General features: G+C 43.7%; 1 protein-coding gene across 1 annotated transcript; it reads left to right on the forward strand.

The window, feature by feature from the left end:
- The first annotated feature begins 5,130 nt into the window (after positions 1 to 5,130).
- Positions 5,131 to 27,724, forward strand: CCDC34 (coiled-coil domain containing 34). The gene is made up of 6 exons (XM_072725366.1): positions 5,131 to 5,473; positions 10,460 to 10,595; positions 17,092 to 17,199; positions 24,860 to 25,018; positions 25,577 to 25,718; positions 27,189 to 27,724. The coding sequence occupies exons 1-6, from the start codon at positions 5,199 to 5,201 to the stop codon at positions 27,404 to 27,406; spliced, it is 1,038 nt and encodes a 345-aa protein (XP_072581467.1). The 5' UTR covers positions 5,131 to 5,198; the 3' UTR covers positions 27,407 to 27,724.
- Positions 27,725 to 27,968: the final 244 nt, after the last annotated feature.

Here is a 27,968-nt window from a genome sequence, read left to right on the forward strand (position 1 = left end):
TGTAACTAAAGGTTTTTCTTTTTCCAAAAGTCAAGTCACATAAAACTTTGCATTCATTTAAAATATGGAATAGCAGATACGTAAACTATGTGGTAAATTGTGCTATAGACGTAGTGGGAGATACACAGTGTTTTGAATTACTGAAGTTCTAGAAATCTGGCAACCTGTTTTGCCTTAATGTGTAACGAGGTATGATCCTGAATCTGCTTAACGTTAAAGTAAGCAAATTAAAACATTTTTTGAGTGAAGAGTATTAGAAGAAATGTTTGAAGAACACCTTGCTGAAATTTAGAGCTAAGTCTGAACCCTACACATGGAAAACAAATTGGGAAATTTAAGAGAATAGATCTTTATTGAAAAGCAAGTGACTGGACGGAGGGACGAGGGGGCTGACTGGCTCAGTAGGCGGTGCGTGCCGCTCTCGATCTCAGGGTCTTGGGTCTGAACCCCGCATTGGGTGTAGAGATTACTTAGAAATAAAATCTTAAAAACAACAACAACAAATCATTGGGGCTCCTGGCTGGCTTAGTGGGTGGAGTGTGCGACTCGCGATCTTGGGTTGTAAGTTCCAGCCCCATGTTGAATGTCGCGATTACCTAAAAATAAATAATAGATAAAAGCAAACGATTTAAAATCCCACTTGTTACCAAATGTAGTCAGTTGCCCAAATGCTTAGATCTAAATATTCACAATCATGAAGCCCTTGTTTTACAGATGAGAAAATAGGCAGCTTGATGAAATTTAAGTGAATACCTAAGTCACACACAACAAATTAGAAACCAAATCAGCACCCAGTGCCTCTTAATTTGAGACATAGCTTTTTGGTTTCGTTCATTTGTTTTAAACTTAAGTATATGTCTGGAATTCCCATAACAAAAAGGAGAACAATATAATTACTCCTTCCATCCCTTCGGCCTTCAGCCCAGGTACCCATCACCCAAATGTGGCAATTATCAACAGCACAGGGTAAGTCTTGTTTCATCTCCACCCCATTCACTAACTCCTTCTAATCCGTCTGCCCCCTTGGATTAGTATTATTTTTTAAAGATTTACTTAATTTTTTGGAGGGGGGGCAGTTTTAAGCAGGGTCCCTGCTGAGCACGAAGCCAGACACAGGCCCGGGCCCAGACCTTTGAAACCATGACCTGAGCCGAAACTTGATATTTGACGCCCCACCCACTGCGCTACTCAGGGGGCACATGCCCCTTGAATTATTTTGAAGTGGACCTAAGACATGTTTCATCTGTAAATATTTCAATATGTCCAGGGACAAATTTTTAAGTTGCTTAATATATTGCTACAAGGCTAACTGGTAACGGTGTTATTCTTGTAACCAAGTCAGGGATTTTTAAGCCAAAGTTACTCTATACAAGGTTTTACAAAGCTAGCAAAAAATATAAATTCATCTCAAATATATACTGTCAAAGTGAAAAAAAAATGAGTAGTGAGAAGTTACTAAATTAATATCCACAAACTTAAGGGGAGAGGCCTCTTTTTAAGCTTATTTATACGCTTATATATAATTCTACCAAACTTGAGGGGCACCTGGGTGGCTCAGTTGGTAATGTGCCTGCCTTTGGCTCGGGTCATGATCTCAGGGTCCTGGGATCCAGCCCCCCTAGCTCGGCTCAGCGTGGAGTCTGTTGTCCCTCTCCTCACCCCCCCCACCCCTGCTGTACTCTCAAATAAACAAAAGAAGAAATCTTTTAAAAAAAATTCTACCCAACTTGATTATGGCCTCTGCGTCTCAGCAATGACAAGGCCCTGCAAGGAGGGAGACTGCAGGACTCCACGTGTTCCAGCAGCAGCACCAGGGCCGTGCACTGCTGCGTGGGGAGTCCCAGTGCTGCCACAGCTAGTGCAGGGCTTGGTCATCGAGGATGCTGAGGCATCAAGGAGACGACATCCTTTGTTTTGTGAGACATTCTGAGGAGGCAGAGAGAGGTGCACGACCTCTTAGCTTCCTACACCAAGAGGGGAAGAAGCGTGCAAGTTTGGGAGTTTAAACGACCCAATTTATCATTTACTGTTTTCTCTGTCACGTCCTGTGCCAGAAACTGTGGCTTTCCTAAGTCCTGACTCACTGCTTTGCAACAGGGGAAGAACCTGCCTCCCAGTCCTCTTATCGCATTAATTCTCAAAGCTTCTGAACACTTGTTTAAGGAGACCTAGTGAGTAAGAGGAAAATCACTGGTTCGAATCCAGGTCCTTTTTTATTATTTTTTTTATTTTTATTTTTATTTTATTTATTTATTTTTTCAGGTCCTTTTTTACACTAAGACTTGTGCTCCTTCCTATTTTGCTTCGGGCCTGTCTTTGGGAAGGGCCCACGTTCAGTTTCCTATGAAGCCCTGGAGGGGCCCTCGGCCTTTCGATGCTGTTACTGACTCCGGGAAGGTTCTCCTAAGTGGTTTTAGCCAGATTTGCCAAAACCGGATAACTGGGGGAGAGAATGTGACCCACGAAGGCATTTCATTTCTTCATTAATTTTATCACTCGGTGAAACTGGTCCAATTCCCTCCCGTTCTCATTTTGTCGTGATTGCCGATCTTCACCCAATAACGGCGCGCCCCGCCCCGCCCCGCCAGCCACGTGCTGCTCCCCCGCGCGGCGGCCTCCGCGGTGCGCCCTTGGTCGCTGCTGTCTCCCGCGCATCTAGTCGTCCTGCGTCCGCTTCTGCGGGTGTAGACGTCAGCAAGGGCTTCGCAAGGCGGGTCCGCCGGGGGCTGGGCGCGACCCCGCCTGCGTCCGCGCCGCTCCGAGCCCCGGGAGCGCATTCGGGCTGCGCGGAAGCCGCAGGTGGGGCGCTGGAGGAAGGCCCCGGCTTCGACGTCCGCCGCCTCCTCCGGCTGCCTGCGTGCCTCGCCCAGGACCCGGGGGACAGCGCTCCTCCCCCCCCCCCCGAGGCCCCCGGGGTCACAGGGTCCTGCGGCTGCTCACGGTGCGGGGGGCGGGCAGGTGCGGGGGGTGGGCCCTGTGCACACGGTGCGGGAGGCGGGCAGGTGCGGGAGGTGGGCCCTGTGCACACGGTGCGGGGGGCGGGCAGGTGCGGGGGGTGGGCCCTGTGCACACGGTGCGGGAGGCGGGCAGGTGCGGGGGGGCAGGCAGGTGCGGGAGGTGGGCCCTGTGCACACGGTGCGGGAGGTGGGCCCTGTGCACAGGGTGCGGGAGATGGACCCTGTGCACACAGTGTGGGAGGCGGGCAGGTGCGGGAGGTGGGCCCTGTGCACACGGTGCGGGAGGCGGGCAGGTGCGGGGGGTGGGCCCTGTGCACAGGGTGCGGGAGGCGGGCAGGTGCGGAGGCGGGCGGGTGTGGGAGGTGGGCCCTGTGCACACGGTGTGGGAGGCGGGCAGGTGCGGGAGGTGGGCCCTGTGCACACGGTGCGGGAGATGGACCCTGTGCACACAGTGTGGGAGGCGGGCAGGTGCGGGAGGTGGGCCCTGTGCACACGGTGCGGGAGGCGGGCAGGTGCGGGGGGTGGGCCCTGTGCACAGGGTGCGGGAGGCGGGCAGGTGCGGAGGCGGGCGGGTGTGGGAGGTGGGCCCTGTGCACACGGTGTGGGAGGCGGGCAGGTGCGGGAGGTGGGCCCTGTGCACACGGTGCGGGAGATGGACCCTGTGCACACAGTGTGGGAGGCGGGCAGGTGCGGGAGGTGGGCCCTGTGCACACGGTGCGGGAGGCGGGCAGGTGCGGGAGGTGGACCCTGTGCACACGGTGCGGGAGGCGGGCAGGTGCGGGAGGTGGACCCTGTGCACACGGTGCGGGAGGCGGGCAGGTGCGGGAGGTGGGCCCTGTGCACACGGTGCGGGAGGCGGGCAGGTGCGGGAGGTGGGCCCTGTGCACACGGTGCGGGAGGCGGGCAGGTGCGGGGGGTGGGCCCTGTGCACAGGGTGCGGGAGGCGGGCAGGTGCGGAGGCGGGCGGGTGTGGGAGGTGGGCCCTGTGCACACGGTGTGGGAGGCGGGCAGGTGCGGGAGGTGGGCCCTGTGCACACGGTGCGGGAGATGGACCCTGTGCACACAGTGTGGGAGGCGGGCAGGTGCGGGAGGTGGGCCCTGTGCACACGGTGCGGGAGGCGGGCAGGTGCGGGGGGTGGGCCCTGTGCACAGGGTGCGGGAGGCGGGCAGGTGCGGAGGCCGGCGGGTGTGGGAGGTGGGCCCTGTGCACACGGTGTGGGAGGCGGGCAGGTGCGGGAGGTGGGCCCTGTGCACACGGTGCGGGAGATGGACCCTGTGCACACAGTGTGGGAGGCGGGCAGGTGCGGGAGGTGGGCCCTGTGCACACGGTGCGGGAGGCGGGCAGGTGCGGGAGGTGGACCCTGTGCACACGGTGCGGGAGGCGGGCAGGTGCGGGAGGTGGACCCTGTGCACACGGTGCGGGAGGCGGGCAGGTGCGGGAGGTGGGCCCTGTGCACACGGTGCGGGAGGCGGGCAGGTGCGGGAGGTGGGCCCTGTGCACACGGTGCGGGAGGCGGGCAGGTGCGGGAGGTGGGCCCTGTGCACACGGTGCGGGAGGCGGGCAGGTGCGGGAGGTGGGCCCTGTGCACACGGTGCGGGAGGCGGGCAGGTGCGGGAGGTGGGCCCTGTGCACACGGTGCGGGAGGCGGGCAGGTGCGGGAGGTGGGCCCTGTGCACACGGTGCGGGAGGCGGGCAGGTGCGGGAGGTGGGCCCTGTGCACACGGTGCGGGAGGCGGGCAGGTGCGGGAGGTGGGCCCTGTGCACACGGTGCGGGAGGCGGGCAGGTGCGGGAGGTGGGCCCTGTGCACACGGTGCGGGGGGCGGGCAGGTGCGGGAGGTGGGCAGGTGCGGGGGGTGGGCCCTGTGCACACGGTGCGGGAGGCAGGCAGGTGCGGGAGGTGGACCCTGTGCACACGGTGCGGGAGGCGGGCACGTGCGGAGGGCGGGCAGGGTCCCACGGCGCACACGGTACGGGAAGGGGGTGGGCGGGGCGGCCGCTCCCCCAGCTGCAGGGCCCCTTGGCCGCAGAGCCCGGGTGCCCGGCGGAGCGCGGGGAAAGTCGGGCGGCGCGGGCGAGCGAGGCGCGGACCTCCGCCCGCCTCCGCCCGCCGCCGCCCCACAAAGCCCCGCGGCCCGCACGCGTCGCCATGGCAGCGCGCCCCGCCCCCTGACGCCGGCCGGCGCGCGGAGCCTGCTGGGAGCCCGCCCGCCGCCCCGCCGGCCTGGAGGTGGCGGCCCCGATGTGGGCGCCAGGGCGCTGGGGGGCTGGTTCGCCGCCTCCGTCCTCCGGCGCCGCGGCCGTGCTGGGGGCGGGCGGCGGGGGGCAGGGCCCGGCGAGCCGCAGCGACTCCACGCTGTCGCTCCTGTCGCCCCTCGGCCACCAGAGCTGCCCGCTGGACTCGGACGACGGCGACGCGGAGGATGGGGCCGGCGCCGAGGCGGAGGCGGAGGGGGGGCCGGAGGCGGAGGTGGAGGTGGCCGCCCTGCGAGGCCTGCGGTTCTGCGGGAGCGCCAGGTAACCGCCCGGCTGCGGGCCTCCGCGTGCGCCCACCCTCCCATCCCGCCCCGGGCACCTGCGGGCACCTGCGGGCACCTGCGGGCCACCGCGTGCACCCCGCCCCCCGGGCACCTCGGGCACCCTCGTGCACCCCGCCCCCCGGGCGCCTTGGGTACCTGCGGGCACCTGCGTGCACCCCGCCCCCCCGGGCACCTGCGGGCACCTGTGGGACTGCGCGTGCACCCCGCCCCCCGGGCACCTGCGGGCCTCCACGTGCACCCCGCCCCCGGTCACCTCGGGCACCTCTGTGCACCCTGCCCCCAGGTACCTGCGGGTACCTGCTCCTTACCCCCCCACCCCCGGGCTGCCCCCAACACGTGGCTGGTTCTAGCAGGGCTGGGCCTAGTAGTGAGGCCTGCTGATCCTGCCCCCTCTCCTCCCTGCGCTCCATGCCCGGGCCTGGGTACAGAGAAGTGAGAACGCAGGGCTGCCCCTGCGGGAGTGGCTTTCGGAGCCAGGCTTGGTAAGGTAGGTCCCTAGTGCCCGAGACTCCTTCGTCACCTACGGAAGGCATCCACGCAGGGGCGGGTTTGGTGCAAGGCACAGGACAGGAGACCCCAGAAGTCTGGAGCGCAGAGCCAGTGCTGCGTGTGGAAGCAGCAACATAGCGCCTCGGGTGCCAAGCGTTCATACCCAGAGCGAGTGGCCAGAGCCGTGTGAAGCGACTCAGCGACAGCAGGGAGCCTCTTAACAGTGAAAAGTAAAAGTAGATCCCTTGATGGGAATGGAGGTCGGTGGGGGTAACCACGCAAGCCACACAGCCACCGGACTTGTTGTAGCAACAGCAACAGGCCTCTGATCGGCCTGGTAGGAGAGCTTGATGATGGGGCTGCAGGAGTCCATTTTCATGTGGGTCTTCACAGGCATTCTTCAGGATCAAGTTGGTCCCAAAGATTCTTAGAATTATTTTAAGGCTTTGGAACAAACCTCCTGAGCCCGCCCAACAGGACTGAGCAGCCTGGACCCTGCTGAGCTATCAGTCCCTGGCACGATGGCTGTCAAAACCACAGCTCAGCCGCGGAGACCTTGCATGAGCTTGCAGGAGCCAAAGCCCTAACCAGGCGGAGCTCAGGAGAAGAGCCAAACAGATTTCTGGTCTCACTGTCCCCCAGTAAGCTGGTGGCATCCCAGGGCTCAGGCTGCCTTCCTCACCACTGCCTTATCCCCGGGGGTCATCCGCCGTGAATCCAAGGGAACAGGTAGGATGCAGCCCGGAAAGAGTGAAGGAGTGACCGGCCTTCTGTGCGTCGAGTGCAGATGCCTGGGTCCTTCCTGCTCCTGGAGAACAGATACATGCAGCCGTTGTCACCAAGTGCTTCACAAAACCTACCATTTCCTTGCAGGGAAGATCCACGTTCACAGAATTTCCTCAGTGGCCCTCCCTTCTTCTCACCTTTAGTTGGCGCCCTGGATGGTTGGGGCGTGATGAGAGGAGGAGGCCGGCGGCCTTGGCTGCAGCCCTAGTCCCAGTCCCCAGTGGTGAGCGTGTTCTCCGGGGACCGGGAATACATGCAGAGCCATGTGGGACTTTACGCCTTCTGTGCGCTCTTCATCTGCCATAAAGACAGACGCAGGCAGGCATCAGGGGCTCATGGTGATGTGAGCTCCGGGTGTTTGAGGTGCACATAGAGCCATGGACCTTCAGGTGTGTCGGAAAGGACGGAGACGAAGCTCACCGTTGACTTCAGAGGGGATGACAAGTATTTCCCTAGAGTCTTTTATAATATGCCTTGGGCCTTCTGTTTATTCAGCTCTCTCCTGGTTTTTTTTTTTTTTTAATTTTTATTTATTTATGATAGTCACAGAGAGAGAGAGAGAGAGGCAGAGACACAGGCGGAGGGAGAAGCAGGCTCCATGCACCGGGAGCCCAACGTGGGATTCGATCCCGGGCCTCCGGGATCGCGCCCTGGGCCAAAGGCAGGCGCCAAACCGCTGCGCCACCCAGGGATCCCTCTCTCCTGGTTTTTATATCACTGTATCCATTAGGAAGACTCTGCCTTAATAAATATCTTAGTCATAAAAAGCTGCTTATCAAGCCTCGCTTGATTATGGCTAGAGCTGTAGTGTATATGCTATACGTGTGGTTGTGTATATGCTGTCATTTGTTAAAAATGTTAAGGAGTCTAATATTTAAAATGTCATTTTTTAGGGACGCCTGGGTGGCTCAGCCGGTTAAGCATCTGCCTTCGGCTCAGGTCATGATCTCAGGGTCCTGGGATTGAGCCCCGAATCAAGCCTCCTTCTCCTTCTTCTTCTGCCAACCGGCCCCCCTGCTTGTACTCTCTTTAACTCTGTCAAATAAATATATGAAATCTTTTTAAAAAAATTTTTTTAATGTTATTTTCTAAAGATTTTGTTTATTTATTAGAGAGGGAGAGAGGAGGGGCAGAGAGAGAGGGAGAAACAACTCCCAGCTGAGCAGGGAGCCTGGGCTTGATCCCAGGACCTCGAGATCATGACCTGAGCAGGAGGCAGACGCTTAACCAACTGAGCCGCTCAGGTGCCCCTAAAAGGTCATTTGAAAACAAACAAACAAACAAAAAAAACCAAACATAAAACACGTTCTTTCAACAAATATTTCTTAGGAGGTTAATATATTCTAGGCCCTAAACTAGGCTCTTGAAATAAAAAAATGAGTTAAAACGTGCTTTCTGTTTGTACAGATTCAAAGCCTATGGCAGAGATGAACAAATGATGGAAAGACTGAGGCACTTAGTCCAGATTTTTTGCAGAGTTTTATTGTGAGGCAATAAAGATTAATGCCTGAGTTGAATCTGGAAGGGAGAATAGCAATTAGCCATCGTCCTCCTCCTCCTACTAAACGTGTGTCAGATGCTTACTAAGTGCCCAGAACCCCTCTGCGTACTTTAGCGTAGATTGTCTTGTGCAGTACTGCCTGTGAGGTAGCCTCCGCTGCTACACCATTATTACAGGTGAGAGCAGAGGCTCGAATAGGTTTAGAAATGGACTTAGCCAGGAGGAAGCACGTAGGGATTTACCCTGAATATTTTACTCCCAAACCTAAGCTCTCGCGCGGATACATGAGGAGGTTGAAGCATTTCAGTTTTAGACAAAGCATCAGAGGGCATGGCCCTTCATCAGTCTGCTTAAGTTCAACAAAACTGAAATAGTTCAGATTAGCCAGTGGCATAGGAAGAGGCCGGGAAGATAGGCAGCAGCTAATTTGTGGGTGTCAGGCTGTGGGGTTTGAGCTTCATCTTGTGGGCAGAGGAGCCGCAGAAGAACTTTGAGGTAAGGAGTGACATGATAGAAGGATGCATTTGAAAGGTGGATGTGGCAACAGTTGTGGAAAATGGCTTGAAACAGGAAGAAAGGCCAGTTACATCCAGACAGTGGTTGTAAGGTTGGAGAGGAGGAGAATGGCTTGAGAAAATGGAAAGAAGTAGAAGAGACCCGACTAGTAGTCATGTGGCTGTGGGTGGTAGGGGGAGTCCCAGGGCTGGGTTTCTGGCACGGCTAGCTGGGTGGGTATCCGTACTCTTCACTGATGTAGGGTTATAAGAGGAGGAGTAAAATTTTTCTTGGTGGACAAGGTAGTGGGTAGGGGGTAGAAGATGATTAGGCTCAGTTGTCACTGGTTGATACTTAAGTGGAGCTGTCTATCAAGCAGTTGGAAATAAGTTTAGAGCTCAGGGAGAAAGGGCTGCCCTGGAATGACTGATCATCAGCACCTGGTGATAGTTGTTGAGACAGGGGGAGCAGATAAAGTCTGGGGAAGGGAAGGTACCTGCGAGAAACAACACCTCGACAGTGTCCCCTTTCCACCGGGATAGAAGTTGCAGAAGGACATGGATGGGTGGAGAAAGAACAGCAAGAGAAAGTGACTAAGCTGAGGCTACGAGGTAGGAAAAGTTATGCTGAGCAGTGGGAAAGGCTGTTGGTGGCCTGAAGCAGGAATGTTAAAGAGGCAGAGGAGCGGAGTCTATAAACACGTAGTCTTCAGAGCTACCTTGGGTCCTGAACAACCTTTCTTTTCTTGGGTCCTAGTGGTTCTGCTTTTGCTCAGTTTTATGAGGCTTGTGTGTCTGGCTGAGGCCCAGTATCTCCCCGCACCTGCCCTTCTCCTGAGCTTGAGTGAGTGGTTATCCACCTGCCCAGAAGCAACAACCGGCAGGTGCATAGTGGAGATGAGGGAACAGAAACGGAGAGTCGTGGACCCCGTGTCTGAAGAATTGGCGAAAGGCAGTCAACTAAAACGTTAAAATACAAGAGCCATAAATTTTTTGTGACTTTATTTCAAGACCATTTAAAACTTACAGAAAAGTTGAGAATTTCTGGGGCACCTGGCTGGCTCAGTCCGTAGAGCATGGTGCTCTTGATCTCGGGGTTGTAAGTTTGAGCCCCACGCTGGGTGTAGAGATTACTTAAAAATAAAATCTTAAAAAAAAAATGGAATTTTTGTTCACCCTTCACCCAGAATCCTTAATTGTTAACATATTTGCTTTATCATTCTCTCTCTCTCTCTCTCTCTCTCTCTCTCTATATATATATATATATATATATATATATTCTTTTTTTTTCCCCCTGAACTATTTATTTGAGAAAAAGGGAAAAGTCTGCTCCAGGATATGATTAGGATCATGCATTGTAATTAGTTGTCCAGACAAGAAATTTTTAAGAATAAAAAATTGTCACTGAGGCAAATGGACTGGGTGTGAGTTATCCCAATGAGTTTTTAAGTAATGTGATTTTAGAAGATGAAGGAATTCCAAGGCAGTTTGATAGATAAACCAATTCAAATATTGGACTTCCTGTTTATGATTTTCCAAGTGTATGTTTGTGTATAATTCATACATATGCATTTATAAAAATCACAGTATTGTACATCTGTTATTAAATTCTGCTTTTGCTGCCTGGTTAAGTGATTTTGTGAAGCCAAAGAGTTTTGAGTACAAATGCTTTGTGTCCCCTGTTTTGGAATAGTGTGGTTGAATCAGAAGATAACCAAGAAGAACAGAAACAGGTGCACCTACCAGAGAGCCGCCTGACACCATGGGAAGTGTGGTTTGTTGGCAAAGAAAAAGAAGAACGTGACCGTCTGCAACAGAAGGCACTGGAGGTAAAACTAGGCAGTATCCTTTTTTTGCTTAATTTATGAGTTCACATATTAGAGCTGCTGTCAGAATTAAAATGTTAATGTTATTATCCCTCAAAACAAAATTTTTCCATTTGTTTGTATTTGTTAGATCCATTTTAATAACTCCTCTAGTAGAAATAACATATGTTCACTGTAAGCACATTTGGGAAATACAACTAAGCATAATTAAGAACATTAGAATCTCTGATTTCACCACCTAAAGATAAAAATGGTTACTATTATTGCATATAGGCTTCCTTCCAGATTTTCTTCTGTGTATATTAAAAAACATCTATAAATGTTATACGAAGACACATAAAATGGAGCTTCACCATATGTACATTTAACTAAAGTAAATGCAACTATATTTACTTGGTAAAATTCCTAAGAAAGAGAAACCAAAGTTGAAATAGAGACTGGAATCTACCCCCATATTACTCAGAGGCTGGGCCCTCCAGCGGGTGAGTGTGGGGGGATGGGAATCTGCTGGGCTTTCAGGGTTTTTCAGTTCTCTGTGCCGCTGTGTCTCACTGATGGACATCTCTGTGATTGTCTCTGAACTCTCACTCTCTAAACTCAAAAAGTAGTGTGAGATCCATTTTCACATGAATCCTTCATTTTTTTTTGACTCTTATATTTGCTGTTGGGAACCTAGCAACTGAGTAGATTGGGATGATTTGGCGTCCCCTAGTATCCAGACTCACTCTCTGAATTCTTCCTATCTGATCGCAGTAACCAAGTAGATTTGAATGGTGAGGAGTAGGTCTTATTTCTGATGAAACAAGGATCAAACTTTTTGGTAACTTTTTCCTGCCTGTAACACTGTTAATATATTTCTATATCATTAAATATTTTTATAACATTATTTCTGAGTGGCTGGCTAAGATTATTAAAATATATTTTAAATGTATTAGATAGAGGGTGCCTGAGTGGCGTGGTCAGTTAAGTGTCTGACTCTTGATTTCGGCTCAGGTCCTGATCTCAGGGTTGCGGGATGGAGCCTCACATCACACTCCTCACTGGGAGTGGAGCAAGCTTGAGACTCTCTTTCCCTCTCCCTCTTTCTCTGCCCCCCCCCCCCCCCACACTCTCTCTCCCTCTCAAATAAATAAATAAAACCTTTTAAAAATGTATCAGATGTATATTAGAATATAGTTAATTGGTTCCCTATTTTCATATATTTAAGTTAAATCTGTTAGTAATTATGTTGCCATAAAAATCCTTAGAACTAAAAGCCTTGCCATTCATGCATGATCTTCCTTGAAATAACTTTTTCATATCAGTTTTGAAACTAGTTATTTCTGAGATAGATTTTGAACCAGATAGGCAGTCACATATTTAGGAGTCTTGGCATGATTCAAATGATTGTAGAAGTCAGTGCATTTTGTTTCCCTTATTGCATGATATTTGCATTATAAAAAATATGTTCCTGGAAAAGTGCACAGAACTTCTTTCCTTTGGAAGGGCACAGGGCTTGAGAAAGACCTTAAGATTTGATGCCAGGCAGGCTTGTGTAAGCTTTTTTGCTTCAATTTCCTTTCTGTATAATAAGAATAAAAATAATACTTATGTCACAGGATTTTTGTGAGGTTTAAATGAGATGAAATATGGTGACTGGTGGTATTTTATTAGTGTTGTTACTGATATCATTGTTATTAATAGCCTTCTTGAAGGTTTTTTATTTTTCAGAATTAGTGTGCATTATTGAGACCCCAGACTCCTATCTCAGCCTCAAGTTTCAACATTACCAATTCCATTATTTAGTGTAGTAGCTTTCAAAATATTTTGTTCATGGTGAAAAATCTGCTTTGTTTCATGTCACACACAAATCCATACATGTACGTATCTGAAATGATGTCTTAATTTTGTGCAAAACCTGGTATGCTATTCTTTCATGTTTTGTTTTTTGTTTTGTTTTTATTTTTTTATTATTTTTTTATAAAGATTTTATTTATTCATGAGAGACACAGAGAGAGCGCGAGAGGCAGAGACAGAGGCAGAGGGAGAAGCAGGCTCCATGCAGGGAGCCTGACGTGGGACTCGATCCCCGGTCTCCAGGATCATGCCCTGGGCCAAACGCAGGCACTAAACCGCTGAGCCACCCAGGGATCCCCTGTTTGGTTTTTAAAGGCCAATCTTAACCCACTAAATTGGTTTTATTTTTATTTTTATTTTTAAAGATTTTATTTATTTATTCATGAGAGACACAGAGAAAGAGAGAGAGAGAGAGAGGTGGAGACACAGGCAGAGGGAGAAGCAGGCTTCCTGCAGGGAGCACCATGTGGGACTCGATCCCGGGACTGCAGGATCACACCCTGGGCGGAAGGCAGGCGCTTAACTGCTGAGCCCCCCCAGGTGTCCCAACTAAATTGGCTTTAGACTTACAGTTTGGAAAACACTGATACGGTGAGCCATGGATAAAGTGGAGTTCAGTTTATTGTAGTTAGCTTTATCTCTAACCTCACTAGAATTCACTTGTTATATTAAGGAAAGGAGGACCACTTTAAGTCATTTTTAGAGTCGGCATACAATAAAAAGTTAATTAAATTACAAAAAATTCATAAGGGAGTCTGGGCTTTGGAGTCACACAGAAGAAGGCTGAAATTATCCTTGCCATTCTGTGACCTTGAGAAAGTTACCCAACTTCTCTGAGCCCCCAGGCTCTTTATCTATAAACCAGATGTTAGGCAATTGTGAAGTGGCTAAAAGCAGAAATGCTTGAGCTTCCTGGATTCAAAACTTGGATCTTGGGCATATGCTTAACCTAGCTGTGCCTCAATTTCTTTATCAATGAGAGGGAGAGAGAATAATATTCACCTCCTCATGTTGTCATGAGGGCTAAGTGAACATAAGGATATTGCCTAGTGTATAGGAAACATTCAATGAAAGTTCATTGTTGTCACACGTGTAAGCAGATGGTAATAATAACTACTGAAGGTATGTTTGGAGAACAGATTAGAATAATGAATGTAAAGTCCCTATCACAATGATTAAGCATGTAGCAGAGTATAATTAGTTGAAAGATTAAAATCTCTTCATGCATTTTGCAGTTTGAAATTTCTTATGGCTATCTCATTACTTAACTCTAAAGCAATTAAAGATATTTTAGAATAAATCTTAGTGTATCAGTCACGCCAGGGATATCATAACATATAGGCCAGCTACTTACTTTGTAAGTTTATTTTGTGCTGTTGTGGTAGGCACATTTTTTCATGCCTTTTCCTTGTTTTATTTTCTAAGTGATGCTTTTCTTATTTTTCTGCCCTAATTTACTGCATTCTTTAATTTGTTTACAGATCATATCATTAAAAGCCTAGATTATTAACCACAGAAACAGTTCATCTCAGATTCCTATTGAGGGCCAGAAAGTAACTTTGCCAATGTTTCATTTCATGGCAAAGCTGGGACTGGGTCCCGGTTCTTTCAACTTTTAATGTAATAAGTGCGTGTGGGTTTCTTATTCCCCCCCATAATATCAAGATCTATTGTAGAAATAAATGGGTCAGACTTTGTATTCAATTTCAAACTTACCCCGGTGGTCTTATTTTCTTCCTTAAAAACTTAAAGGGAAGTTTAAAGGATAATTGACTCATTAAAAAGATCATCTCTTCTCATAAATTCTATTTCAGCAGCAGACATGTAGACACAAAATAACCTGCTTACGAAATTTTTTACATTTGTAACTGATGTTGAAAAATATAGTAAATGTTGAACATTAGTATCATGAAAAACTAGCATATTGGTTTTCTAGATCATTTACATTCTATATTTAAATTTTTATTATCAAAAAATTCTTTAGCAGATTCCTGTAAATTCTCTATAACCTTTGGTTTAATTCTAATTTTTAACATTTGCTTTAACATTTTGATAAAGTCTGTTCCAAATTATAAAAAATGGTGTAGTTTGTGAATAACCCAGGTGCTTTTGTCTACCCGCCCCCCCACCCCCCCCATGTGCCTATGACCATTTTACTCATCAGCCTTCAACAAAGAAATAGGTCAGGATTTAGAGTTGGTGAAACTCAAAACTACCACTTTTCCTGATTGTTACCCTTAGTGGTAAAAAGGTCTTTGAAAGTCAGCAAAAGCTATTGAAATAAAAATGTATTGTTTAGGATCCTCTTTGGATTTTGGTTTTCCACAACCAAATGTTCACTGTGTGGGAAAATAGCTATAATCATGTTGAAACTCAGTGGTCTCCCAGAAGACATGGTAGGAGCCCCGGGGGGAGAGGACCCTGTTGTGTCCAGAGGAGGTGTGCCCTGGTGGTAAACAGGTGGGGGCATTCTGGTGGGATTCTGAGACGGGGCAGCCTTGTGTGTGTTTGGGAGCGAGGTTGTGTCTCAGAAAGGGATGTGTGTTCTGGGGTAGCAAGTTCCCTGAACAGACATCATGAGAGTAGAGCACAGTTTGGGTCTGCTTTGCATTTTCCAGGTACTTTTCACCTTTCATCTTTAATTTTTTTTTCTAAATATTTTATTTATTTATTCGAGAGAGAGAGAGAGATAAGAGAGAGAGAGAGAGGCAGAGACACAGGCAGAGGGAGAAGCAGGCTCCACGCAGGGAGCCCGACGTGGGACTTGATCCCGGGTCTCCAGGATCACGCCCCGGGCCAATGGCGGTGCTAAACCGCCGAGCCACCCGGGCTGCCCTCATCTTTAATTCTTATATCAACTAAAGGTTGGGACACAACGTCTGCTTTTTCTCCCCCTGATTTTTGAATTTAGTTATGTGAAGAATCTTAAAAGGGTACATAGATACAATCAGTCATTGTAAGTTGTATGTTTAAACAATTACTTTCCTTGAAAATAAGACTGCTTTTGAAAACTTTGGGTCTGTAGTTGTTGGATCTGTCCTCAGGCCTTCTGCCCCTCGCGGCTCCTCCACCGCGCCAGCCTCCCGGTCCGCTCCTTCCGATGCAGTCTGCAGCCTTTACACGTTCAGAATCCTGCCCTTGGCCCTGTGTCCCAGCCTCATGGTCCTCAGTTTCCTCTGCCTGTCTCGAAGGACCTTTTCCCATCTGGTTGGTCCTGCACTCTTGTCTTCTAGCCGTCACCCCGCCGCCCCACCTAGTCCCAGCATCTCCTCGTTGTGTGTGTCTAATGGTACGCATTTCTGACTGCCCTGGTCCACACTGCTTCTCCTCTCATCTTCTCTTCCCTCCCCTCCCTTTCCCTTTCCTGAGGTGGTATGCACAGCCCCTCCCAGTGTGGTGCCTCCAGAGTCACAGTAGATCGGTGACACCTGGAATGGCATCTGTATCTATGCTTGCCATCTTTACAGCAGGAGCTGCATCGAAACAGCGTGGAGTGAATGAGCAAGGCACGGCCTCTGCAGAGGTCATGAGGAATCCCTTTAAAACCCAGACGGATGTTTTACTCTGTGTGTGTGGGGGGGGTGAGGAGTATACAGCGTTTAAAGGTTGGAAGACTCTGAATGAGTGAGGGCAGCTATTTTCTGTGCAGCAGGATTTTAGGATGAGAGGTCGCGGAGGACAGGGGTACCAAGACCAGTTGTTCTAAAGTCTAAAAGATATGTTCTTGGTGTCAGGTTTTATCTTCATTTCATTTAACAAACTGGAATTGTCTGAGAGTTGAAAAATTGGCCTTCCCACCAGCTCCCATGCTCAGGTAGGGAGGTCTTTGGGAAAGGGAGGGATGGGGAGGAGTGAGGTCCACCGAAAGATAAATAAAAGTATCCGATTATTGGTATCTAAGGAGGGAGAAGAAAAATAACCAGTAATTATGGCAGTGGAGTCCTAGGAGTCTAGTTTGAACAGCATTCTCAACTAATGCAGTAATTTAACTGATGAGTGACAGAGTGGTGGCATTCAGCTCGAAGTTTTATTTGGCTATACCTTCTACATTCTTTCTCCTGAGGAAATGCCCAAACGTGTAGATTCGAGTGACAGCAAGGCAGTTAAATAATCTGGGATATGAATGTGGTTTTGTTTTACACTCCAGCAGCTATAAAATCAGTGAAGAAAAATCTGGATTCTTTTTTTTTTTTTTTTCCTTAAGAAAATGGAATCGCTTCTTTACATTTCTTTGGTTAAATCTGAATCAAAATTTTAATTTAGGGATTATTTAATTCCGATCCTTTATCTGCATTAAGATCTAGAAGCTTTTTATAACTAAAAAAGTTGCAGTTCTCTTGAGCTTCTGCCAATAGCGTACAATGATGCCAAAATTTATGTGTGGGAAAGTTGATTTCAATGAGGGTAATTTAGCTGAAGTTTAGTCTAAGAAACTAGTGTTTTGCTGCCAAGCAATTATTTGCATTTCTAAAAAATGACTTATAGTTTTTACCAATGCTTTCTTTTCATCATAGGCTACTTACTTAAGTTATTGTTACTAATGGTGTATTTTCTATAAAGGAAATTATATTCTTGTTTAATTTGGTTAATGTCAGCCTTGTTTTTGATATGTGATTTGAGTACTTCTATTAAATGCTGCCTTTGTTTGAATAAAAATCCATAGGAATTAAATCAACAGCTAGAAAAAAGAAAAGAAATGGAAGAACGTGAAAAAAGAAAGGCAATTGCTGAAGAAAAGCACAAGGAATGGGTTCAGAAAAAGAACAAACAGGTAAGGACCCACATACTGACAGCTCTTTTGCAAAGTCTTTTTTTCATTATCTCCTCATAACCTAGGTTTTTGAAGAATCTGTCAGATTCTTTGGCCTGGTATTTTTGCCCCTTACCTTCGTGGACATTTATGAGATCTCTGTCTTTGTTCTCTGCTTCTCTCCCTTTCCCGTCATGTGGTTTCCTTATATCTTGCAGCAGGTAGTCATGAGTCTGTATCTCGAGGCCTGACTTCCTGGAGTCTTAGAGTTCTGCATCTTAGGTTGGCAGGCACCTCCGAGCCTGCAAATCTATAACACTTATCCATTTTTATCTATTCTCCTTTGATTTCTGCCATAGTATGACTCATATCGATTAGCCAGGCATCATCAGAGTTATTCTATTGTTTGTGACCTCCCTTCACCCCTCATTTCCTTTATAGTCACCACTCTGCTGTTTCCAGTCTCTTCCTGTCTGGTCTCGTTACATCTTTCAACTTATTTACTGTTTATTTCCCCATGCTTGATGTAAGCTCCATAAGACCAGAGATGTTTGTCCCTGTTATTCAGTTCTCCAGCAGCTAGATCAGTGCCTGACGCATAACAGATGCCCGAAAATACGTGTTGAGTGAACGAAGCCATCCTCTGTGGCTTCGCCAGACTGATCTTGCTGAAAAAGTTAAATATCATTCCCCAATTCAAAATATATTTTTTATGATTCCCTAAATCCCCCTGAATAACGTTTTAACAATTCTAGCGTGCTGGTTAAAGATCCACCACTCTCTGCTCTCTGAGCCATATCTTCTTCCGTCCGTGGTTCCCTTCATTGCTTCGTACCAGAATTCTTTTGAAAGCGAACATAGGATAATCATGGCTTATCTTATTATTAGTTATACTGGAAATTTGGGGGAGGAACAATATTATTTTCGTGTTAAAGCAGGCATAGATATTTAGTGGAGATAGAATATAAATTTTATATTATTTTTAAGAACACGGTAGATTTCAGAGAAATCTCAAGCAATAGACTGTGCTCCCCACCCCCCAGGGATGTGTATTCATGAGAAATCCTGAGAACACTTCTGTTTCTCACTTCCTTATCTTTTTATATTATACTTCATCAGCATGGAATCTCTTCATATCCCCCACCCTACCTTTCCCTTTATTATCCTACTCAAAGTATATCCTGCATGAATCATTCACTGATCACATGCTGGAAATAGAAAATCTTTCCTTCTCTGAATCCTTGTTCAATTTATATCACTTTGTATTTTGTATATATTTTGTTGCTATTTTGGGTTATGCATATGTCCTTGCTTCCTTGTAATTTTAAGACTTAAGGGTAGGAATTATTTATTTTTATTTTTTAAAGATTTTTATTTATTCCTGAGAGACAGAGAGAGTCAGAGACATAGGCGGAAGAAGATGCTGGCTCCCTGCAGGGAGCCCGATGCAGGACTTGATCCCAGGACTCCAGGGGTATGACCTGAGCCAAAGTCAGATGCTCAACCTCTGAGCCACCCAGGCATCCCAGGAATTATTTTTTATATTACTTTTTATCTATTATAGGATCTAGCATCATGCTTTGTAATACAGTAAGCATTTGTTATTGGAATGAATGAATAAATCTATTCTCTTTCAGTTTTTTTTTTTTTTTAAGATTTTACTTATTTATTCATGAGAGACACAGAGAAAGAGAGAGAGAGAGAGAGAGAGGCAGAGACATAGGCAGAGGGAGAAGCAGGCTCCTTGCAGGAAGCCTGACGTGGGACTCGATCCCCCGGTCTCCAGGATCACGCCCTGGGCTGAAGGCACGCTAAACCGCTGAGCCACCTGGGATGCCCCATCTTTCATTTTTAATACATTCTTTTACTGGATCACAAATTAGAAATTTTGAAAATGCCTATTTTTTGTCTGTTTTCTATTATGATTTTCACATATTTAGAATGGTATTGTTTTTATTATTTGATTCAATTTTATATGGATTTTAAATTTTTAATTCTAATTGTCCTTAACTATTGTTGAATGTAATGCTCAGGGGGATTAGTAAGAGTACTAGTCAATAATTTCAGTAGGTTGAAGATGGCATAGCTTTTGTCATTCAGCTGTTGTAAGAAGGAAATTGGCTGGATGTCTGTGTCTTATACCATAAATGCTCTTTATTTAAGAAGTAAATCATTATTATTTTTAAGTTTGCTTCATTCCATAATACAACAAGAAAGTTCTTTGTGAATCAGTGCCCAAATCAGATTAAGTCAGTGTGACTATTTGCAAAGTCTGTGTGATATTTTGTGCAGTCTGTAGCCATAAAACCAAACAGTTTTACATGTACAGAGTAGTATCCTCTCTCCTCTAAAAGCTTCTCTTATCTTCTGGCTCCATTAAGCTCATTTTACCATGCCAGTCAAATATAGTTGTTGTTTGTCTAAGAATGTAAGATACTGCTGAGAGATGATATAGTCTCTATTTTAATTAGTGTCAGTAGATCTAATCCAGTTATTTGAGAAATAATTTTTTTTTTCTTTTGGAGGGAAATGGCTTGTCCTGACATAAATCACCAGTTATTGAAAGCAAAATTCCATAAGTATGAGAATGGTTCAAAAATAAGCTCTGAGAAATTAAATTTATTTATTCTGTAGAACTCTTGTGCAAGTTAAGGAATAATTGATTACTCTGTCTTTTTTTTTTTTTTTCTTTTAGGCCTATCAGATTTCCTCTGCAGTCTTAGATTTACCTCTCTTTGTAAAGACTGCTCTCCTGGTTCTTCTCTTTCCGTCTGGCATCTCTGTTTACATTTCTTGGTGTGTGGTCCTCCACTGCCTCAAGCTTCATTCACATTTTAGTTATATCTGTGGCATAATTTTCTTGAAGTCATTTTTGCTGTGTTCTATCAAAAAATCAGACAAAAAGAATTTATGTTATCTATTAGCAAAGTTAGTTTCTTCTAATATGACACTAAATTATTAAATCCTTTTCAAATAAATGGCTTATCTGGTACTCTTACATTTGTGTGGCCATACTAATTCCTTTTTTTTAGATTTTTCTTTTTTACAATGTGTTATCACACGTGTTGTAAAAGGGCTTTATTTACCTTCATTGTTTTAAAAAAATATTTAGAAATAAAATTACTTTTTATTCTCAAAAGATGGAACTGACTTTTTAATGCAAAAAATTAATTCAGATCAATAAAGCATATGATAACACTATTATCCAGGCATCATTCATGCATTCAGCACTTTCCAGATATTACTGAAGGAACCAAAGTAGAAGTTAGAAACTTTAAGCAGCCAGTCATTTTGTTTGTTTCCTTTAGTTGCAAGACACAAAGGTTCTCTGGGGGCCCCATCTTAAAAAAGGGAAGATTTATTGTTGTGCTCTGTGGTATAGCGCTGGAGTGCCAGAAAAATCTGAAGTCACTTAGCAGTGGGCTGCTCTCTCCTCGTGCATCCCTCTGAGTGCCTGCTCTGTTCTCCTTTTGGTAACTAAAGGCATTCCATGCTCTCTTTTCTAGTTTAGATTCTACAGAAAGTCCTTTTGATTGATGTTTAAAAGAAACTTCGTTGAGCTGTAATTTACATACAATAAAATAAACCCATCTTAATTTGGATGAGGTTTGACAAACTTACGTACCTGTATAATAAACAGCACCACACTCAAGATAATAGAATATTCCCATCTCTCCAAAAAGTTCCCTTGTGCCCCTTTGCATATAACCACCTGCTCCGCAGCTCCAACTAGCCCCAGCTACAAGGAAACCATTAGTCTGTTTTCTGTCCTTGTAGATTAGATTAGCCTTTTCCAGAATTTCATATAAATGGAATCGTAGAATATATATCTTCTTCTGCATTGGGCCTCTTTTGTTTTTAAAATGTCCTACTATTAAGATTGTACCTTTTTATTGTTGAGTAGTACTCTATTCTGTGCAGTACCACAAATTATATAACCATTTACCAATTGATGGAAAAATGGGTTGTTTCCAGTTTTGGGTTATTATGAATAAAATTTTCTGACCACTTATGTATAAGCCTTTGTGTGGATATTTGTTTTCATACCTTGGGTAAATACTTAGGGCCTAAATTGCCAAGTTGTATGGTGAGTATATTCAAAAGAAATTGCCAAAGTGTTTTTTAACGTGCTTGTGTCATTTTATATTTTCGGGACTGTGGTAGGAAAGTTGCAGTTGCACCACATCCTTGCCCAACTTGGTGTTGTCTGTCTTTTTCATTTAAGTCATTCTAGTAAATATGTGGTAGTATGTCATTGTTGTTCTAATTGTCGTTTCCCTGAGATCTAAGGATATTTAGCATCTTTCATAAGCTTAACTGTATTAGTCTACCAGGGCTGCCATAACAAAATACCACAGTCTGGGTGACTTAAACAACAGAAATTTATTTTCTTCCAGTTCTGGAGGCCGGAAGTCTAAAATGCAGGTTATCAGTGAAGGTTTCTCCTGAGGCCCCTCTCCTTGACTTGCAAGATAGATGCCTTCTCTCCATACCCTCACATGCCCTTTTCTCAACATGAATATCCCTGATGTCTCTTCTTCTTCTTATAAGGACACCAATCCCATGGAATTAGGGCCCTGCCCTTCTGACTTTAATTGCCTTCATTAACTCTTTAAAGGTCTTGTCTCCAAATATAGTCACTTTGAAGGTTAAAACCTCAACATAAAAATTTGGGGGGACACAATTCAGTCTATAACACTGTCAACCATGTCTACAATCACTTTTCCTGCTTTTGTTTTGTTTTATGCTTAAGTTTTTCCCATTTTGTGGAAAGGTTATATGTCTTTTTTATAAGTTGTATGATTATATATTCTTTTCCAGTCACATGTATGTATTGCAAGTATTTCTTCCCATTTAATTTTCCTTAATGGTATTTTTTTAAGAGAAGTCTTAAATTTTGATAAAGTTCCATATTTAAAAACATTTTATATAGCTTGTGGGTTTTGTGTCCTAGTTAAGAAACATTTGCCTTCACCAAGCATGTATAAATATTCTCCATTGTTTTCTTTGGGGATTTGTGTAACTTTAGTTTTTACCTGTACGTGTAATTGAGTTCATTTTAATGTGTGGTATGAGTTAAGGGTCAAGGTTCATTCTTTTGTGTATGGAGGTCCAATTGTTCTAACACTATTTGTTGAAAAGATAATCTTTTCCCCGTTTAATTACCTTGGCACTTTTGTTTAAAATCAATTGACCATATAAGCATGGGTCTATTTCTGACTCTATTCTCTCCCTTTGATCTAATCCTGAGCCAGTACCACAGGAGCCTGTTACTATAGCTTTATAATTATTGAATTTATAATTATTCTAATCAGTGTAAATCTTCTACCTTTTTTCTTCTTTTTCAAAATTGTTTTTAGTTACTCTGTATCTTTCCACATACGATTTAGAATCAGCTTATGAGTTTCTCTGATCATGTTTGCTTTAATAGTGCCTGACACTATTGTGATTTCATTAAAAATATAGATCATTTGGGAGAAAATTGCCATCTTGATAATACCAAATTCTAAATCTATAAACATCATTTTTCTTTCTATTTGTTGAGGTCATCATTAATTTCTCTCAGTAATGTTTTTTAGTTTTCAAGGTACAATGCTATTATACATCTTTTGTTAAATGAATCTGTAAGAATTTCATGTTTTTGATGATGAGAACAGTTATCTTGCCTTATTCCTCATCGTAAGTTATGACTTCATGCCTGGTTTTGATATCAGAGTAATACTAGGCTCTTAAAATGAGTCTGGGTGTGCTCCCTTTTTCTTTATTTTCTGAAATTCTTTGTGTAGTAATTGGTATTATTTCTTCCTTAAATGTGCAGTGGAATCTGGCAGTGAAGGTATTAGAGGCTGGGGTTTCCTGTGTGGGAAAGTTTTAAATTCTGAATTATTTTTACGTACTCTATTTTCTTTTTGAATCAGTTTTGGAAAATGATATATTTTAAGGAATTTTGACATTTCATTTAAATCAAATTGACGTAAAATTATTTTTAACATTCATTTCAATATCTGCATGTGATCTGCTACTTACCATCTGTATGACTTTAGGCAAATGACTTCTTTGTGCCTCATTTCCTCATTTGTAAGTCGAGAATATAACAGTGCCTACCTCATACTGTGGTTGCAAGAATTGACACAGTACATATGTATAAAGTATATGGAAAAGTAACAGGAAGAGTCTGCACTCAATAAATGTTAGCGGTTACAATTGAAGACAGTGTAGGGATGACTGCTTGTTGGTGAGGTTGTGGAGGAGTCTCCTGAGTCAGAGTGAATGACATATGCTGTGACATCCTTTTTAATCTTGTAGCTTTTCTGACAGTATGAAGTAGTTGAAATCCAGTATTGTTTCAATGGAAAGTAGATTTTCAGCAAGGAAGGATTCCTTTTTGTAGCTGTTGACTGCCCAGCAAGACAGAAGTACACATAGTATCTTGGGGAATGACTCAGGCTTGATTTTCTTTCTTTTTTTTTTTTAAGATTTATATATTTATTTGAGGAGCCCACATGGGCTCCATGACCCTGAGGGCCCATGACCCTGAGATCATGATCTGACCTGAAACCAAGAGTTGGTAGTTCAGCCAGCTGAGCCACCCAGGCACTCTGGGCTTTGAATTTTAAGACCTGTCTTTCTTGTACAGCCCCTGACGTATATTCTATGTAACTGATGTTTGTTACTTGGGTGTTAATTGAATTGCTCATATTATTCTATAAGATGCTTTCAAAGGAAGAATTTTTTTCTTTGCTCATGTATCTTTTGCTTGTGAAGGGTAATGGATCTGGCATTTGTATTGCATACAGTTATGCCTTACAGATTATTTTCTAAACCTTTGATAAAGAGAGTAGGCCATGTCATTGGTTTAGAATGTAGGTGGGTTGGTAAGTTATCTTCAGAATGAAAAGGGGAAAAAAAAAACATTGAGTTATAGTGAACTTTTTTTTCTGTAAAGGGCCAGATAAATAGTTGTCTTTCCAGGCCATACAGTCTCTGTTGTAGCTACTCAGTTTTGCTATTGTAGTGCAAAAACAGCCATAGACAACAAATGTATAATAAATGGGTGTGGCCATGTTTCAGTAAAATTTTATTTACAAATGCAGGTCTGTGGACCATAAGTTTGCCAAGCTCTGGCCTGGGTAAGATGTAAAAGAATTATGTAGCTAGAGATTTGACTGTATGTGCCCTTATAACAGTGTTTAATGGTCCAAAATGTTATTTTTTTGTCCTCTGTAGCTTTACAGATAGTGAAGATTTTATCTAAGCATTTGTATTGGCAAACTGTCAGGAAATGTACATATATGGCAGCTATTTTAGAGTAAAGGTAAACATTACTAAAAAACACCAGATTCAGAACACTCTAACAGGTTGTAATTTCTGTTCACTAATCAGCAAATCTTTATTGAGCAACTACTGTTTACGTAGCATTGTCACAGGCTCTGAGTATACTTTGGTGAGCAGGGTCTTTGTTACTATCATCATGAAACTTCTAGCTGAGCTACTAGACTAAAATTGACCAGGGGATTACAGGTATGTTATATATTTTCATAAGCCCACATTGTGTCAACCACTGTGTTAACCACCTATTTTAAGAAATAACTGAAACTTAGAAAATTACTGCATATAGCACTCCTTGCTTGTATGAGCATTATTACAAACTCCAATTAAAATTTATTCATTTTTATTTAAGCAAAGAAAAGAAAGAGAACAAAAAATTAATAAAGAAATGGAGGAAAAAGCAGCAAAAGAATTGGAGAAAGAACATTTACAAGAAAAGGCAAAAGAAAAATATCAAGAATGGCTAAAGAAGAAAAATGCTCAAGAATGTGAGAAAAAGAGGAAAGAAAAGGTATTTTTACTAAAGTGACCAATTGGAGTGTATGGCTCTGGTGTTCATATGTGCCAACTATATTGTATAGAAAGTTTCCAATAGAAAATTTGCACCACCTTAGCACAAAAATAAATATGTGAAGCTATTCCTACTTACTTATACTATGTGTAAGTTTCAGAAATGAATATGCATTTGTGGTTTTCTTAGGTTGAGAAATATTAACAAGCCTGTTGATGTATTTTCAGTCAGGTTCAAACTTTTTTTCATCGTTTATGCTTTTAGATATTTTTTGATGCACTTTTACAAAAGTCTTATTGTAAATTACGGTTCTATTTTAAAATAGCGAATTGCTTTTTTCTTCTTGGGTCTGATGTCTTACTGTTTAGAAATAATCATTTTTAGATCATATCCCTGATCATGTTAAATTTTACTATCAAATTATAGAACTAAGATTTAATATTTATGATCAGTAAGCCATTGGGGTGGGAAGCTCTTGGGGAAAAGAGTCAGTAGAATATGAATAGAATTTTTAGCTACAGAACATCACTAGAAATTCTTTGGTCTTGTCATTTTAAGGAAAAAGAAAAACAACGGCAAGCTGAATTACAGGAAAAAAAGGAAATAGCAGAGAAAAAGTTTAAGGAATGGTTGGAAAATGCAAAAAATAAACCTCGTCCAGCTGCAAAGAGCTATGGTTATGCCAATGGAAAACTTACAGGTTGGTTGTTATGTTATGTGGCTTACATAAATATGGCTTGCAGGAGCAAATATTATACATTATGTTTCCTTTTGACAGAAATAGAAATGTGTAAAAATCATTTTTCTTTCAAATTACTATTTTCTGGAAGATTATAACATACTATGTTCCTATAGAAATACTGCAAACTTTTTTGCTATTCTCTTATAAATCTGATATATTTTAAAGGCAGTGGTTGCAAAACTGTAATGATTTCTAACCTTAAGAAACACATAAAACTTTCTTACATTTTTGGTTTTTGAAGCTTTAATGAGGATCTATTTAAGAGGTCATTTTTCCTCCCCTTCTTCTAACTGTCTCTGAGCCAGAGCTTCCAATCAGTGTCTTTGGCACATTCCTTTTGCAGGATGGAATACTAGGCAGCACATGAACCCCACACAGAACTGGTTGGCCTTTAGGCTCGCTCTGATTATAAATGGCAGCGCATGTTTTTCTTTGTACTTCATGTTGGAAGCTCATACCTTGCTGACAGCTGCCTTCACTTGTTTAAGTGATTTATTATTAAAAATACTCCCATTCTGTTCTGTTCACACAATAGAACATATTCCAGACTTTGTTTTGACCGTCTTGGTGAAGTGTGTGTTGACATATCTATGCAGTCAAAGTGGGTTGCCAGTGTCTGAACGACACATTCCTGCTGTCAGGGTTTAGGCCGCTCCTACGTGTCACAAAAGCCATCCATTACAGCTACTAGGCACTAGACATGGTCTGCTTGTTTCTGTCTCTTTTTCTGTTTGAAAAAAGGAGTAAGTAGTGATTTTAACCAACCAATTGGATAGCAAAGTTAGAACTTCAGGTGGGAATATATATATATCGGTTAGAAGTTGTTTGCTACAGTAATGGATTATTTTATTAGCTTTTTTCCATTTCAGTATTTTGTTCAAGTAAACATTTGTCTGCAAGTGCTTTACTGCTCTTAATAATCAAAATTACAGTGGTACTTTGAAATCTGATTGAGTGATAGTAATATAATATTTCAGTGATTCTGAATAAGAGTTTTGATTCACTTTAGCTATATATACATCATAGCTTTTTTTTCCTCTAAAGTTCAGTGTCTGATGAGGGAAAACTAGTATACAATCTGGCTTCCCAGACTGAGTTAAGAAAATGAAGATTTTGATCAGTTTAAGGGTTCTAAAAGTAATTTCTTAGTAAAATTTTTCTATTTTTTATTTATGTAGATTTTACAGCACTCTTTGGACTTTCTTAGTTATCATTTATGTTTTAATTTTTACTGCAATACTTGCTGTCTTTGAAAAATGTTACTTGTTTGAACCTATTTTAGAGTTCAAATTTTAAATGTATTAAATTGGCTTGTCAGTGATGTTTTTGCTGTTTTGATACTGTAACATTTTTCTAGGAATTTAAAAATAGTTTATTTGATCTCAAGGAGTTATTTCTGGTTTGTTTTGTTCTTTTCAATAATTTTAGATTTTTACAGTGGAAATTCTTATCCAGAACCAGCCTTTTATAATCCAATTCCATGGAAACCCATTCATATGCCTCCTTCCAAAGAAGCTAAGGACCTATCGGGAAAGAAGACTAAAAGGCCTGTGATAAGTCAGCCACACAGGTCATCGTCGTCTCTGGTGGCTCAGAAAGCCAGAAGCAATCTTTGCCTTGGAACTCTATGCAGAATACAGAGATAGTGGGTGTAGGACATTACATGCTTTTACCTGGAGCTATTTAATTTTAAAAGTAGAATCATTTTTGACTCCTCAGTCAACAGCTCCACATTTGATGTGATTATTGACACTCACATTTTGCATTTGTGTATGTTGTCCTTAGAGTTAATTGAAGCAGGTGTTTTATACATTTTCATTTTTATAAGTGCTTCAATGTTGATCTTGGCATTTTGTTTCACAGGATAAGCGACTGAATATCTAACTTGTGTTTACATTTCGCTTGTATTAAAACTACACTGTAATACCAATAAAACCAACAGTTTGTGTTGTGTTCTTTTCGTATTCTGTGTTTATGTTTATGAACATAGTAAGATTAAGCTTAAATTGTTCAAACAAGCATTTCCAAACTGTATCACCAAGATAACTCTTAGAAGTATTTAAATGGGTTAGATTCCTAGAGTAATCAATAACAGTCTTTGTTGATAACTTTTGGTGTATTTTTTCCTCTGTAAATATTTTTAAATGACTAGAGGCATGTTTTATAACAAGGAAATAAGGGTTGAGTTTTTGAAAGGGAAATTTTAAA

Source organism: Vulpes vulpes, chromosome 11, assembly GCF_048418805.1.
Source record: "Vulpes vulpes isolate BD-2025 chromosome 11, VulVul3, whole genome shotgun sequence".
Lineage (NCBI taxonomy): Eukaryota > Metazoa > Chordata > Mammalia > Carnivora > Canidae > Vulpes > Vulpes vulpes.

What these genes read in the sequence shown, in the direction of transcription:
- CCDC34 (XM_072725366.1), top strand. Translation starts at nt 5,199, where the DNA reads ATGTGGGCGCCAGGGCGCTGGGGGGCTGGTTCGCCGCCTCCGTCCTCC. An exon ending in TGCAACAGAAGGCACTGGAG is followed by an intron (nt 10,596 to 17,091) that starts GTAAAACTAGGC and finishes AAAAATCCATAG; the next exon opens with GAATTAAATCAACAGCTAGA. An exon ending in AGAAAAAGAGGAAAGAAAAG is followed by an intron (nt 25,019 to 25,576) that starts GTATTTTTACTA and finishes TGTCATTTTAAG; the next exon opens with GAAAAAGAAAAACAACGGCA.